Source organism: Mastomys coucha, unplaced genomic scaffold, assembly GCF_008632895.1.
Source record: "Mastomys coucha isolate ucsf_1 unplaced genomic scaffold, UCSF_Mcou_1 pScaffold16, whole genome shotgun sequence".
NCBI classification, from domain to species: domain Eukaryota; kingdom Metazoa; phylum Chordata; class Mammalia; order Rodentia; family Muridae; genus Mastomys; species Mastomys coucha.
Genome location: NW_022196898.1, coordinates 31,827,626 through 31,841,508, shown reverse-complemented (window position 1 = coordinate 31,841,508; position 13,883 = coordinate 31,827,626). Strand labels below are relative to the sequence as shown.

The 13,883-nt window shown below is 35.4% G+C and overlaps 1 protein-coding gene across 3 annotated transcripts in view; it reads left to right on the top strand.

Annotated features, from left to right (window-relative positions):
• Positions 1-13,883, top strand: part of Rbm46 (RNA binding motif protein 46) — a 61,717-nt gene that overhangs the window by 10,268 nt on the left and 37,566 nt on the right. For 2 of the 3 annotated variants that reach the window (XM_031374175.1, XM_031374173.1), the window contains exon 6: positions 6-129. The exons of the other annotated variant lie outside the window; for it this stretch is intronic. In XM_031374175.1, the coding sequence (XP_031230035.1) occupies positions 6-129 (124 nt within the window). The remainder of the gene's footprint in view (positions 1-5; positions 130-13,883) is intronic. 3 annotated transcript variants of the gene reach the window in all.

Sequence of the window (13,883 nt, the reverse complement as noted above, 5' to 3'; positions counted from 1 at the left end):
TGTTGGTGTATAAGATAGTTATTCCTGCAATTGCAAATGGATCCCAGAGTTACTTCATGCCAGATAAACTCTGCACGACGCTGGAGGATGCAAAGGAACTGGCAGCTCAGTTTACGCTGCTTCATTTGGGTGAGTTTAGAAGTACTTGATGTGTTGACATTAGAGAATACTGTGGTAGATATACAGTCCTTGATTTGAACTCTGAACATTAGTGGTGAGTCTTGAAATTTTATCTTGGTTCTCTGAGACCAGAACAGGAGGACCACAAATTCAAAACTCATAATTTTCCTGAGACGTGGCTCCTGTATAATTTTCCTACATATTGCTTTTTAAGTACTACTAACTTAGAAGTTTAGTTTTGGCTATAAAGTTTAGGCTCTGTTTCATTATTTTATTCTTTCTTAATAGCTAATCCTCATTTGATTAAAAAGTCTGATATATGTTACAGAATTTTTTATTTTACAAATTTTATTCTGTGAAATCTTTGGTGAAGTCTACACAAAGAATTTTTGGTGGGAAGGGTTAGAGATTCATAAAATCAGAGATGTTTCATGCAGGTCATATGTAGACATAACTTTATGCTCACCAATCTGGAAATTTGTAGTTATGACTCATGAAAGGCAAAAAGCATCATTAAGAGATATTGATGACAATTTTCTTCAAATTTCATGTTTTTAAACAACAGCGTTTTCGTATATGTTGGCAGGATGACTTGAGAATTAGGATATATAAAATATGCTTGCTTGATACTCTAAGGAAAAAGGCATTATAACCTTTCAGTGTTGTCCTAATTATTATATGTTTCTAGCATATTTTTAGATAGACAAGGGTTTGCCCATCCAGTTGGCACATAAGGATACGATTTCACATGGAGGCATGGAATCAGAAGCTCTTTAATAGCCTTTTAACTCCCCTCTGGAGATATTTTTAAATTTAGCCCTAGGGCTATACTTCACTATTACTGATCTGAGAAAAGATAGCCTATTTCTAACTTTCTTGTTTAGTGATAAAATTAGCTGTGTGTCTTAATTATGGTTTCTGTTGTTCTGATCAAATATCACAACCAAAAACAGTCTGGGGAGGAAAGGGTGTTATATAGCTTAACTTACATAATGCAGTAATACTATCATCGAAGGAAGCCAGTATAGAACTCAAGTAGGAACCTGGAGGCAAGAGGACTTGAAGGAATGGTGTTTATTGGCTCTGCCCACATGGCTTGTTCAGTCTGCTTTCTTATAGCACCTAGGGCTGCCAGCCAAGGGCTGGCACTATCCACAGTTAGGTGAGCCCTCTCATAGAAAACGGAGATTAAGAAAATAAGTTTGCCCACAGGCCAATTTGGTGGGACAGTTTCTCAGCTGAGAGTCCCTTTTCCTTAATGAGTCGAATTTGTGTCAAGTTGACATAAAACTAGCCAGTACTCTGGCAGATATGTCCAACCTTTCACATTTGACCCAATATTGTCATACACAATGTTCACACTTGAGAGCTGCACAATTGAGGTTGAATATTTTCAAAACAGAGCTCAATGTTTAGAGTACATTTACAGTTGTATGTTTGGCTCTATTCATAGCGACCCTGGTGTATATGCATTCCACATGCCACAGACTAGACACCTGCTAGAGTGTGCATGTATATTGTTTAAATCACTTATTTTTGATTTTATTAATATTGTATCAGAATTTTTAGTTAAAAAAACAGGTTATATTTTATGTATCTTTTTGTGTTTCTATTCAAGGAGAAGATTTAATAGAATATGATTAGTATCTATTTTAGTATCTATTTGGGCTGAAGTATAAATTTAGCAGATAAATGGCCCTGTGTTAAATCCTCAGGGTTTCAAAAAAAATTATTGTAAACCCTAGAGCTTATTAGGGCACAGTAACCAGGTCTAAGGGTGTAAGTAGGGAACACAGTACAACAATACTTACAGTGTGTGATTAGAGTCTTAAATGGAGGCTGTTGACAATACTGTTCAGGTAAGCCAGGGACAGGAGAGAATGGAAGTGGAAAATCTAGATCAAGAATCTAGGAAGCCTTGGCAGAAAGCATATGTGAGGCCTTTAAAGATCTTAAGCAGGGTCAGGAAATATGTGTAGGCAGGAGGTGCTGTGTACCATGTGGAAGTTAAGTAACAGTGTTCTTGCTTCCTCCTTCCTTTAGTAATGTTGGATCCTTAATGGCAGTTCTTACAGGGCTGAGGCCTTCCTGTCTAGCACAGCTTTCCCTTAGGTGAACAGTGAAGGGGTTTATGCCGCAGTTGAGGCTAGTTGGTGGCAATGATGTGTTCTAGAAGGTGATAGTGGGTGAAGTGTGCCTCACATACTCTTCTCAGTCTACCAAGCACTACTTTTTGCTTTCTTGAGGTTTGAGCAATTATTACTGATTCTTAAGAGTGACTCAGGTAGAGTTTTTAATATATTAACACATTTTTGGCTTTATTTTCAAAAAGCACTTCAGAAATTTAATTTTGTAGATAGTATGAGTTACTTAAAGATATTTTCTTTGGCTATATTAAATTCTTAGAATTTGTTTTGATATTCCTTTAACCTTGCTAATTGGGTCTTTTTCATCATTGTCCAGTTTTATCTTGGTGGGTTTTTAAAACGACATTGCTAAGCTATCTATTTACCACCAAGCTAAACCCAGTCTGACCAGGTGAGCTTTGCCTATCTTGTATGTGGTATAAACAACCACTTAACTGTTTATTTTCCATCTCTTCAAGAATGTGCTGTTAATATATATATATACATATATATATATATATGTATATATATATATATATATATGTTTCCTTATAATCTTGGGCTTGCTGTCCCCAGTTTTCAAGTTTGAAAGCTTGAACAGGAATAAAAGATGCTATGTGTTTAAATGACCATTTGTTTTGAAACAAAAAATCAATGCAGGCCTTTATGGATAGTAGACATCTGAATGAGTATTAGAAGCCATGCTATTCACTTCAAGTGACTTGACTGGAAGAACCTTAGTAGTTAAAAATGTAGTTTTTGTTCTAACTAAAGCAAGCTCTCTTCTGATGAAATACCTTTGGTAGAAAGAGGCCAAATTGGGTTGGGGAGGGTTCATCGCTAATAGAACCTTTTATTCTCACTTCAAAGTTAGAGCCTGTTGCTATGTTCATATCAGAAGAACTTTCCTCACCTCAGTCATCAGTGAGATAAGCATTCAGTTACTTACTATTAAAAGTGCAGTGCTTATTTTTAAAAATTAAAAATACTTAAATTTCATTTCATGTAAAATAAGAATGATATATTTCATAAGTTTACCTATTGATGTATGTAGGTTTCTGAGACAGGAACTTGCTGTTTTGGCTCATACTAGCCTTGAAACTTGATTTCTTTCTGGTTCAATCTCCTGAAGTCAGCGAATTTAATGGGTCAAATGCAGGCATGTAGGTTAGGCTCTGTACTTAATGTTTGGTCAGTGGAGACATGTAAAATAATTGACCATCAGTTCTTTTTAAATGTGACTCTGTTCACACTTATTTTTTATTTTTTGCTAGAAAATGAGAGGAAGGAGAGACATAGAGGCTTGATACATGTTGCTCTGAATGACCTTGTCAAGCAGTGTGTTCACCACTTACTCCAGGCCAGGCACGTCTTTCCTTGTGTCAGGGTCGGGAGCTCTGTGATGCCGGTGGCAGATTTGTTTTCTTGTGTGAGAGATTGTCTGCTGGAAAGATTCTTGAGGTAGCGCTGGGAAGGTTTGCTTGGGAGATCTCTGGCAGATTTTAAGAATTGAGGAAATTCAGAGATGTGACATCAGTTAATTGAACTTTCCTTCATTTTTCTTTTTGAAACAGTTTACAGTATATACTTGCTTTTTCCATGAGCAAGTAATTTTTTTAGAGAATTCTCATTTGTAGAAACTTTTATGTGTCAATGTTCATGGTTTTAATATCACTGCTTTTCTCTCTAATTGGCAGCTGATATCTAATGCATCTTGTATCTGATTTGAAAAGATACATAGGGTTTATTACTTTTTCTAATTGTTGAATAGAATTTTGTAAATATTTTATGTTGTTGAATGGAATTTTGTAAATATTTTATTTTTTGTCTTCACATTAGGTAATTAGGTGTTGACTTCTCTGTGTCACACAACTTTAGTTAGATGCTGAGGAAAAAGTATTACTATTGTGAGCTTTGACCTGAAAGATAATTGGTGCTTTTTTTCTCATGAGCTATTATTTCCAGATTGATGGGCAAACTATAAAACATACACAGGGTTTTAGATTTAGAGAATTTGTCAATAATTGTTTTGAAATTGAAAACTTTAGTTTTTGTTAAAAATAATTCTAATAGATATTTAAGCTAAATATAAAATAATGGTTATAATACAATGGAAGCTGTCATTGTAAATAAAGGAAAATTCTTTCAGATTATATTCCTTCTAGATTTAAGTAGAGATCTTTCATACTATTGCAAATCGATACTTAAAAGAATAAAATAGTTGAATTTGCTTTAAAATTCACCTTGTTAAATGAGAAACAGCCATCAGTTTTAACATTTTACACAATTCATTTTCACATGACCAAATGATAAGACCAAAATTCCATTAACTCAACTATGTGTCTTTGGCCCTTAAAGAGGGACTAGTTTTTTGAAGGACCTTAATCATCATAATTCTTGCCTTGATAGCACTTATTAATACTCTGCAGTTAATATGAATGAAGCCGCTTAATGGAGGACTAGAACCAAAGCATAAAACTCCTGTAGTTTCACTCAGCGTCAGCACTGAATGTACATGTGGTATGAGTGATTTGGCATTTAGACTTCAAAATGTCAGGGTTATTTGGTGTGGGCTCTTGGAAGGTTTTTGAGAGTCTGTAGCTCTTGTTAGTCTAAAAGTTGATAAGTAGACCAGGCTGGTCTTCAACTCACAAGATATACTTGTGCCTCTCTCTCCTGAGTCCTGGGATTAAAGGAGCGTGCCACAACACCTGGGTTTCTAAGGGTTCTTTTTATCTCACAAATTTATAGCTTTATTTAAATTATTAAAGGGCACATCAAATATCTGTGCAGCAAAATAACACCTCAGTATGTTTATATCTGCCAACACACATATTTGGGTTCTGATAATTTAAAATCAGGAGCTTTATTTCCCTGAGTTAACCCTTTATTGGCATATTATTTCTTTATACAATTAAAGATATGTATGACTTTTTTTTTTTTTGAGATAGGGTCTCAACTGTGTAACTCTGGCTGACCTGGAAAATACTACGTAGACCAGGCTTGATTAAGACTCAGAAATCTTCCTGCCTGTGCCTCCTGTATGCTGTGAAATTTTTCATAGCTCAACAGCAGTATGAAAAAGTGAGTTAGTCATCCAGCTCATTTGTGATTGTGTAGCCTTTTGGTTATTTACTTCTCTGAAATTTTCACCAACCTGCCTGCCTGCCCACCTGTCCATATGTCTATTAGACCATCTATCCATATGTCTGTTCATCTGTCCATCCGTCTGTCCATCCGTCTGTCCGTCTCTCCATCCATCTATCATATCTATCTGAGAAAGGCCTTCTCTGCAGCCCTAGGTGTCCTGTAGACCAGGCTAGTGTTGAACTCACAAGGATCTATCTACTTCTGCCTGCCAAGTGCTTGGCTTAAAGGTGTGTAACACCACTGTCTAGCTTCCTGTAAATTATAGTCAAACCAAGTTTATAAAACAATTATGTAGAAGTTCAGAAACATTTTTTGTAACAGTATTTCAAAAACTAGTGTTAAAGTATATCAGGGCTATATTTGTTATGTAGTTATATTCATTAACTGCTTAAAGTTGTTTACTGCGATTTTGCTTATAAATTAAATTAGTTTAATCTTTTATGGTATAATTTCTTAGTATCTTTGTATAGTGTGTGCTTGATAATGAATTCAGTCCTATGTACACAGTAAAGTTTAAGACTTTATTCTGACTTTCAAGGTCACTGCAATAATGGTAGACCTAATATATACATAATTGAAACATTTTGTGAAATGTGTGTGACATCTTTTACATGTGACACCTTCCAAGAAGATAGGTTCTATAGATTGGCAGAGTTTTGAACAAGACTACCTTCTTGCCTCTTTCAGACAGTTATTCTGATGGCCATGGTGGTTACAGACACACAGACACACATCGTACAAAGATACTAAGAAATTATACATAAAAGATTAAACTAATTTAATTAAGCAAAATCACAGACAGTAAGGATCTGGATGAGGATGCTGACCACACAGACAGTGCAAATGTCACCAAGCTGTGAACCATGTCCACTTGCAGCCTTCTGGGCAGATGGCAGGTGACATTCCAGTTTCCCCCTAATTCTTATTGGTGTCCACAAACCTCTGTGCCTCCAACATCTGTCTAACATATTCCTAGAATTCTTGCTTCAATATATTTATTTTCAACAGTCGCTATCTTTGTATTGATTTTCTAATTTTGCCATTTAGCTGATAAAATAGTTTAAAAATCCCCCTCATATTAAATATTCAAGTAGATTACAATGGTGGATGTCAACAGCAATTTATAGTTCTGCCACATGGTGTCGCCAAAATACATGATTTAAGGAGCTTTAAATTGAGTTGTGTTTTTTTAATATTATTTTTATTTTAAGCTCCTTTGTTTTCTTTTTGATTTTGTGCCTCACATACTAGTATGAGACATGAAAAATAGCGTTCTTCAGCCTGTCATTTCTGTATAATTATTATTTAATATGCAACAACAGTTTATGCTGAGGCAATATAATATCAGTGGACTAGTGACTAGAGAACAGATGTCCACAGTAAGGGTTTTTACTGACAAAAATTTATTTTGTGATTTTTTTTCTCTTCTTGTTGAGAAAGGGCTTATGAAGTGCCAGCTTGCCTCAATCTGCTATTTAGTTAAGGTTGGTCTTAAATATCTGGTCCTTCTGCCTTTCCCCCAAATGCTGGGAATATGATCATTTGTTACTATAGTAATCCATTTTGTGCTTCTAATATTTAAAATTATTCCATAAACCTTTGCTTGCAGACATTTGTTTAAAATCAGATAGACTTGTAGTAGCTAGAATCTAATAATGTATTATCAATTCTAGAGCTCATCCTTTTTGTAGAGGTTTTTCTATCCAAGCTCTAGTAGCACATTACCTCAAAAATAATAGGCTTGCCTGTAGACTTACCATTGTGCTTACAAGGAAGTGTTCTTTTAAATGTTAATTATTGGGTAGACTTGTATTAATTACATGTGGGCCTTGAATTGTCTCCTAGAAAGTTGTATTTGAACTATAACACCTGCATTGTTTTTTCGTATAGGCAGTAGCTAATATTTTATGGAAATAATTTGCTGGGTAACTTAATATAACATATTATGTCTTGATTTGACTTAGTACTCCTTGTATTGATAACACACTGATAATGATTTGCATAAAAGTCTTTCTGTAGTTTAGACCAAAAGGTGTATAGGATGGGGCAGGAAAGATGGCTCAGGGGTGAATGCTTGCTGTTCCCCCAGAAGCCTCCCAGGGTTTTATCCTCAGAACCCTCGTTAGGAGGCTCACAGCAACTCCAAGGGATCCGTTACCACCCTCTTTTGACTTTCAAGGTCACTGCACCCACATGCACAGACCTAATAATATACACATAAGTTTAAAAATTAAAATCTTAAAAAAGCTCATTAGACTGGGCTGGGTGGATAGCTTAGTTGTAGCCTTCATTCTTAGTAACCTTGTCTGCTGCATAATACTTTACTGCCCAGAAAAAGTGTGTAGTCCCACAGTCATTGCAAACATTAACTGGTTGTAATTATATTTCTTGATCATTTGGTAATTGTTCATGGAACCAGCCTTTTGTTGTGTGTTTAAAATAATGTAACTTGGGACTTGGGTGCTCTCTCAGTGGAGAACTGGTAGTTTTGCAGAGAACCTGGGTTTGTTTCCTCCATGGAGGGAGGCTCAGCCTTCGGGCCCTCCAGTCCCAGGAGATCAAACCCCTTTCTGTCCTGTCCAGGCACTGGGCACATGGCACACACACCCTGCAGGTCAACAGGGTGACAAATGAAAGAAAGATTATTTTAAAAAAATAAATGTTCTTTTTGCATGAACCACAGTAGTTGACAAATAAACATGAATTAGTAAAAAAAAAAATGTAAACCTAGGAAAGAGAATTTTAGCTTTTTTTTAACTGTAGGAGCTGTCCAGTTATGTTTTTGCATAAATCAGATTTTATGCAAATCATACTTTTCTTGTCTTATAGTTTTGATTGTTCTTTATCATATTTTAAGTGTGTTATATATATTTCTTTTAACAATTTTTTGGTCATTCTGTTTTTCTTGTAGTAAGTACATGAGCCTGTTAGCTTACTTTTTTCATATTTATTTTAGCAGTACATATTCATGTCTGCTTGTTCACTGGTACAAACTATAAAAACCGTGAATGTTATACAACTGGCAGCACATGTGTCATGTGTGGATAGCTTCCCTTCCTTCTGCTCTCCTCAATTGTTTTTTGGGGGGCTGAAGAGGGACCAATTCTGTACTTACTAGATTTATTAAAAATTGGGAACACAGAATTCACAAGGTTCAGGCAAGTCATTATCCAGTAGACAGGATTGGAATTTTGTATGACACTAAAAAATTGCAATATTTTACAAAGTTAGAGATTAGAGCAGAGGATTGTCTGTGAACTTAATGGGATCTTACCTAGATAGAGAGAAAAAAATATTTGATGGATTTCAATGTATGAAATATAGGTGTAACAGTGATAATTCCAGAATATGGGGGAAGTATATTCTTCTTAAAATTTAATGGGAAAGAGTAGAGTCCTAAGCAAAAATAATGATTATTTGCTCTATAAAGCACTCCTAGTTCATAGGGGCTTTACAAATATGAAAAGGTCTTCCTCTGTTGTTTTTGCCTGTGATACACTTAATATACTTGTTTTTAGTTCCTGTTCCGAAATAATATATAGGTAGATATGTTACTTTTCTCAGTTATGTACCAGCATTTTTAGTCTATCAGGTGATGGAGTGATGGCTCAGATCTTAAGAGTGTTTATGCAGTCACAAGAAACAGAGTTGAGATTCCAGCATCCACAAAAAGCAAAAGTGCTTGATGAGCACCTGTAACAGCTCCACAGATCTATTTTGGCCTATCTGTATGTGCACAGGCACATGTGTACACTCATGCTCACATATACACAAATAACGTTTAAAGGGCTGCCTATTTATTTATTTATTTATTTATTTATTTATTTATTTATTTATTTATTTATGTGGTGTGTGCTATAGCCAGGGAGTTGCTGTATTAACCAGCATTGGTTGAGGCAGATGACCAGGCTTTCATACATGTTTGAAGACTCAGAAAACAGCTCAAGTACTCTGTATTGGACTAGGGAAGTCTTCCCACTTTCTAAAGCTTTTTAAAATGTTTTATTGAAAAATACATTTTGTTTTCAGTTAACTTTGAGATTCTGAAATTCTGTTAATAGTTTTATGTGATTAAAAATTTCTACTCAGCTCTTAATTATATATATTTAAGCCTGAGACATGAATATACTGAGCCTATTATCCATAAATTAGTTCATTAAGAAAGTGACTAGGAAAACAAAACCAAGCAAAACTATAAAATGTCCCACATGACTATATAAATATATAGTAAATCCCCTTTAAAAAACAAGAATGATTAACAATCATTCTGTTAAGTCGATCATGTTTTTTTAATAAGATAATTATGGGCTAGAGGAAAAAATTGAAAGACTATAAAAGGAACTTGATGTACTTTTTCTACTTATGAATGTGAGTTTCCATTTTCTAAATTATATTACTTGTCTGACTTTATTATATACATTTCTTAGTTTGTGCATTTTTATTAGTAAATACTTAAGGTGGAAAAGAATTAAAACCAGCAAGCAAAAACTTGGATTTTTTTTAAAGCAAATTCAGAACAAAATCATTCTGTTCTACAGTCTCAAATTAATATAGTCCAAAGCAAAACAGAATTACATGATATCTAGACTAAATATTGTATATGGCTCAGAATATGTGGAATGTTTGCTTTGAGAACCACAGTCTAGGTAAATCTTGACAACTATTGACTGACTGAAGACTGTGATAAGCAGAGAGTGGATAGTTGGAATATCTGGGACTGTTTGGTTTATAATATTCATATTTGTACAGAGGGGACGACAGTGGCTGTCTTCAGATGTCTGAAGAGTAGCATGTGGAAGAAAAACTTTAAAATTGATTTTCAAAGTTTCAGGGGGTAGAAGTAAGCCCAATAGAGGAATGATTTAGGGAGGGAGCTAATGACTAATTCTAGAACTGTGGAAGCTCTTAAGCTCCTGAAGGCAGAGACACTGCTGCACACACCTCTAAGTAAAAAATTTGAAAGAATATAAAAGGAACTTATGTATTTAATTTTTTCTACTTATGAATGTGAGTTTCCATTTTCTAAATCATATTACTTGTCTGACTTTATTATATACATTTCTTAGTTTGTGCATTTTTTATTATTAAATACTTAAGGTGGAAAAGAATTAAAACCAGCAAGCAAATTCTTGGATTTTTTTAAAAGCAAATTCAGAACAAAATCATTCTGTTCATTTAAGTCTGTATTTCCTAAGATATGTGGAAAGAGGAGAATGTGATGTTTTCTTTTGTGGTAAGTTCTTGCTGTGTAGCCCTGGTTGGCCTTGAACTTGTGACCAGCCAAACTCTTGCTTTCCAATTGCTGAAATTACAAGCATGTGTCACCATGCCTGGTGAGGTGTCACTTTCAGCAAAGGTTTAAATAACTTGGTTACTGTCTAGTTACTCTTAATAATTAACTCCTAGTCTTTGTAATTTTACCATATAATTTCAGTGACAATACAGCATTTGTCTAGTGTTAACCATTTCACTTTAGTTTAATGCAGATGTATTAGACACTGTTCTATTGCTGTGAAGAGGCACCATACCATGGCAACTCATACAAAAGAAAGCACTTAATTGAGGGGTTGCTTACAGTTTCAGAGGCTCAGTCCATTATCATCATGGCTGGGAGCATGGTGGGCAGCATTGTGACCCTGGAGTAGTAGCTGAGAACTACATCTTGATCTGCTGGCTGAGAGAAAGAAAGTGAAAACACTGGGCCTGATAAGAGCTTTTAAAAACCTCAAAGCCCACCTCCAGTGACACACTTTTTACAAGGCCACACAACCTATCTTTCAACTAGTGCCTTTTTCTGGTGGCTAATCATTCAAATGTATGAGTCTATGTGGTGCATTCTTTTTCAAACCACCATATTCTACTCCCTCAACCCCGTAAGTTTGTAATCATATAATTTAAGAAGTGCATTCAATACAACTTCAAAAGTCTCTGTAGTCTTGTCATAGTGTCAATACTGTTTAAAAGTCAAAAGTTCAAACTCTCAGAAACTTCTGGCAATCTCTTAACTGTAAACCCCCATAAAATAAAAAAGCAGATCACATGCTTGCAACGTCCAGTGACACAGACGATCCATTACCATTCTGAAAGGGAGGAAAAGGGGCATAGTGAGGTTACGGGCACCAAAGCAAGACCATGGCAAATTCCAAATGCTGCACCTCCATGTCTGATGTCAAAGCACTCTTAAGGTCTCTGACTCCTAATAGTTTTGTTGACTGCAGCACACTTCTCTCTCTTGGGCTGGTTCCACTCCCTGTTAGCATCTTTCCTCGGCATCTCCAAAACTAATACTAACTAGGCTTGACCTTCATAGCTTCACACAATAGCTTCTCTAGGCCTCCATCATGGACACATCCTGACACATGCCTGGCCTCACTGTCTTCCCATAGTCATGGAGGGAGATTTCTGTAATCCCTTTCTCATTCATATTTTGTATTCTTAACTCTTAAGTCCAGAACAACATGGACAAAAAGCTTCCAAGCTCTGCTGTTTGCTGGGTCTGGAGCTTGTCTTTTTTGTTCAGTTACGTTTGTGTCAGCTTTCTGTTGTTGTGCTCTTTGACTACTTACGCTTGTCTTTAATCCCTTTTGACTAGTTGGAAGCTTAGCTGGGCAGGGTCTGGCCTGAGGACACTACTCCCTTTGTTCTGTTTACTATTGAACTTTTTTTATCTCTTTGAGTACTGGAATTTCTGTCTTCTATGTTACATTTTCAGGTGCTCCCTTTTTCTCAAAGTGTACGTTTTGTATCCCTCTTTGCCCAGTTTGCTCCTTTTCATTATAGACATACATAAGAGTGACCTCTAATAACTGAGTGACAACAGCCAATACTAGGTTATCTTGAAATCTCTGCCAAAATCATTAATCCAAAAATGCTTCTGTTATGTGCCTCAGGCAAGTTTTTAGTACAAGGGCAAAAGTAGATATATTATTTGCAAAAAATCACAAGAATAGTCTCTAGTCCACTTACTAATAATCTTCCCTTCTGAAGCTTCTTGAACTAGGCCCCACAGTTCAAGTTTCCCTCAGTACTGTCTCCCACCTTGCTCCTAGGATGGTCCCCTAAGCCCCATTTAAAGCATCCAATCACTTTTCTACTCCAAAGTTCCAAGTTCTTCTATATTCTTCTAACGAACAGCATGATAATGCCTTTCTGAGCAGTATACCACTCCTTGCAAGAAACTTCTGACATAGTCAATGTTCTGTTGCAGTGAAGAGACACTTGTGACCAAGACAACTCTTATAAATGAGAACATTTAATTTGAGGCTTGCCTTCGATTTTAGAGATTTGCTTCCTTCTTATCATAGTGGAAAGCATGGTGGCATGCATGGAGAAGTAGTTGAGAGCTACATTCTAATCTACCGGCTGACACAGAGAAAACAGTCTGGTATAGGCTTTTGAAAAACTCAAAACTTACTCCCAGATACAATCTTCTTTCAGCAAAGTCACACCTCCTAATTCTTTCAAATAGTTCCACTCCCTGGTGACTAAGCATTCAAATTTATGAGCCTGTGGGCCATTCTTATTCATACCACCATAGTGGGTTTTTAGGACATTTGACTCAATCTAAAGTATGTGTTAGGACATTTTGAGAATATCTTGATTACAAACTAGCCTTGGGGTTTAAAGTTCTGTATTATAATGCCAGGACAAAGTTTAATGTAGAAATTTTATGTTTATTTACTATTAGGCAGTGTATTTTTTTTTTTTTTTGCATGATCTTGCTATACAGTTCATGCTAGCTTTTAAACTCAGCATGTGTCTCAGGCTAGCCTCAAACTTGTAATCTTCCTGCTTCTATTTCTGAGTGTTTGATTTATAGTTATGTAGTATCATGCCTTCCTGTTTGCTATTAAGCAGTTTTGGTCCATAAAGGTTTATAAAGTCAAGAAATTTTGTGCATAGAGAATTGGTTGTTTCTATTTCCTTCCTTGTATAGGTGAATGCTGTATCATTTATTACTCCTTTTACTAGTGCTTTTCAGATAATTTAAAGTGATACATACTTATAAGGTTAAAAGTCTGAAGAAAATAAATTTTTGGTTGTGTTTTGGGTAGAAAGAAGAAAGAATTGGAAAAGGAATACGTGCTATGATATTGCAGGCGCAGACACAGGAATATTTAAGTTATGAATGGGTGTGAGTGGTGGGTGAGGTGTATATTCCACTGAAGTAGAAATTTTATCATCATATAATTTTCAAAATTATCATAAAGTGGGTGTTTTAGTTATTAGCAATCTTGAACACATATTGAGACATAAGGGTTTGGATATGTGTATATTATATATAAAATAGACATATAGTTTGTATAGTGGAGGAATGAGGGATTATGGTTTTAATAGATTTTAAAGCATCTCAGAAAACATGTTTTGACATAAGTCAACAAATGTGGTCTAGAGTAATATAGTCATTTAGTATGTAATTTTTAATAAATTCCATGTCTATGTTGTGTGTGTGGCTGACTGTATGTATGTGTGCTTAGTTTTTTTTTT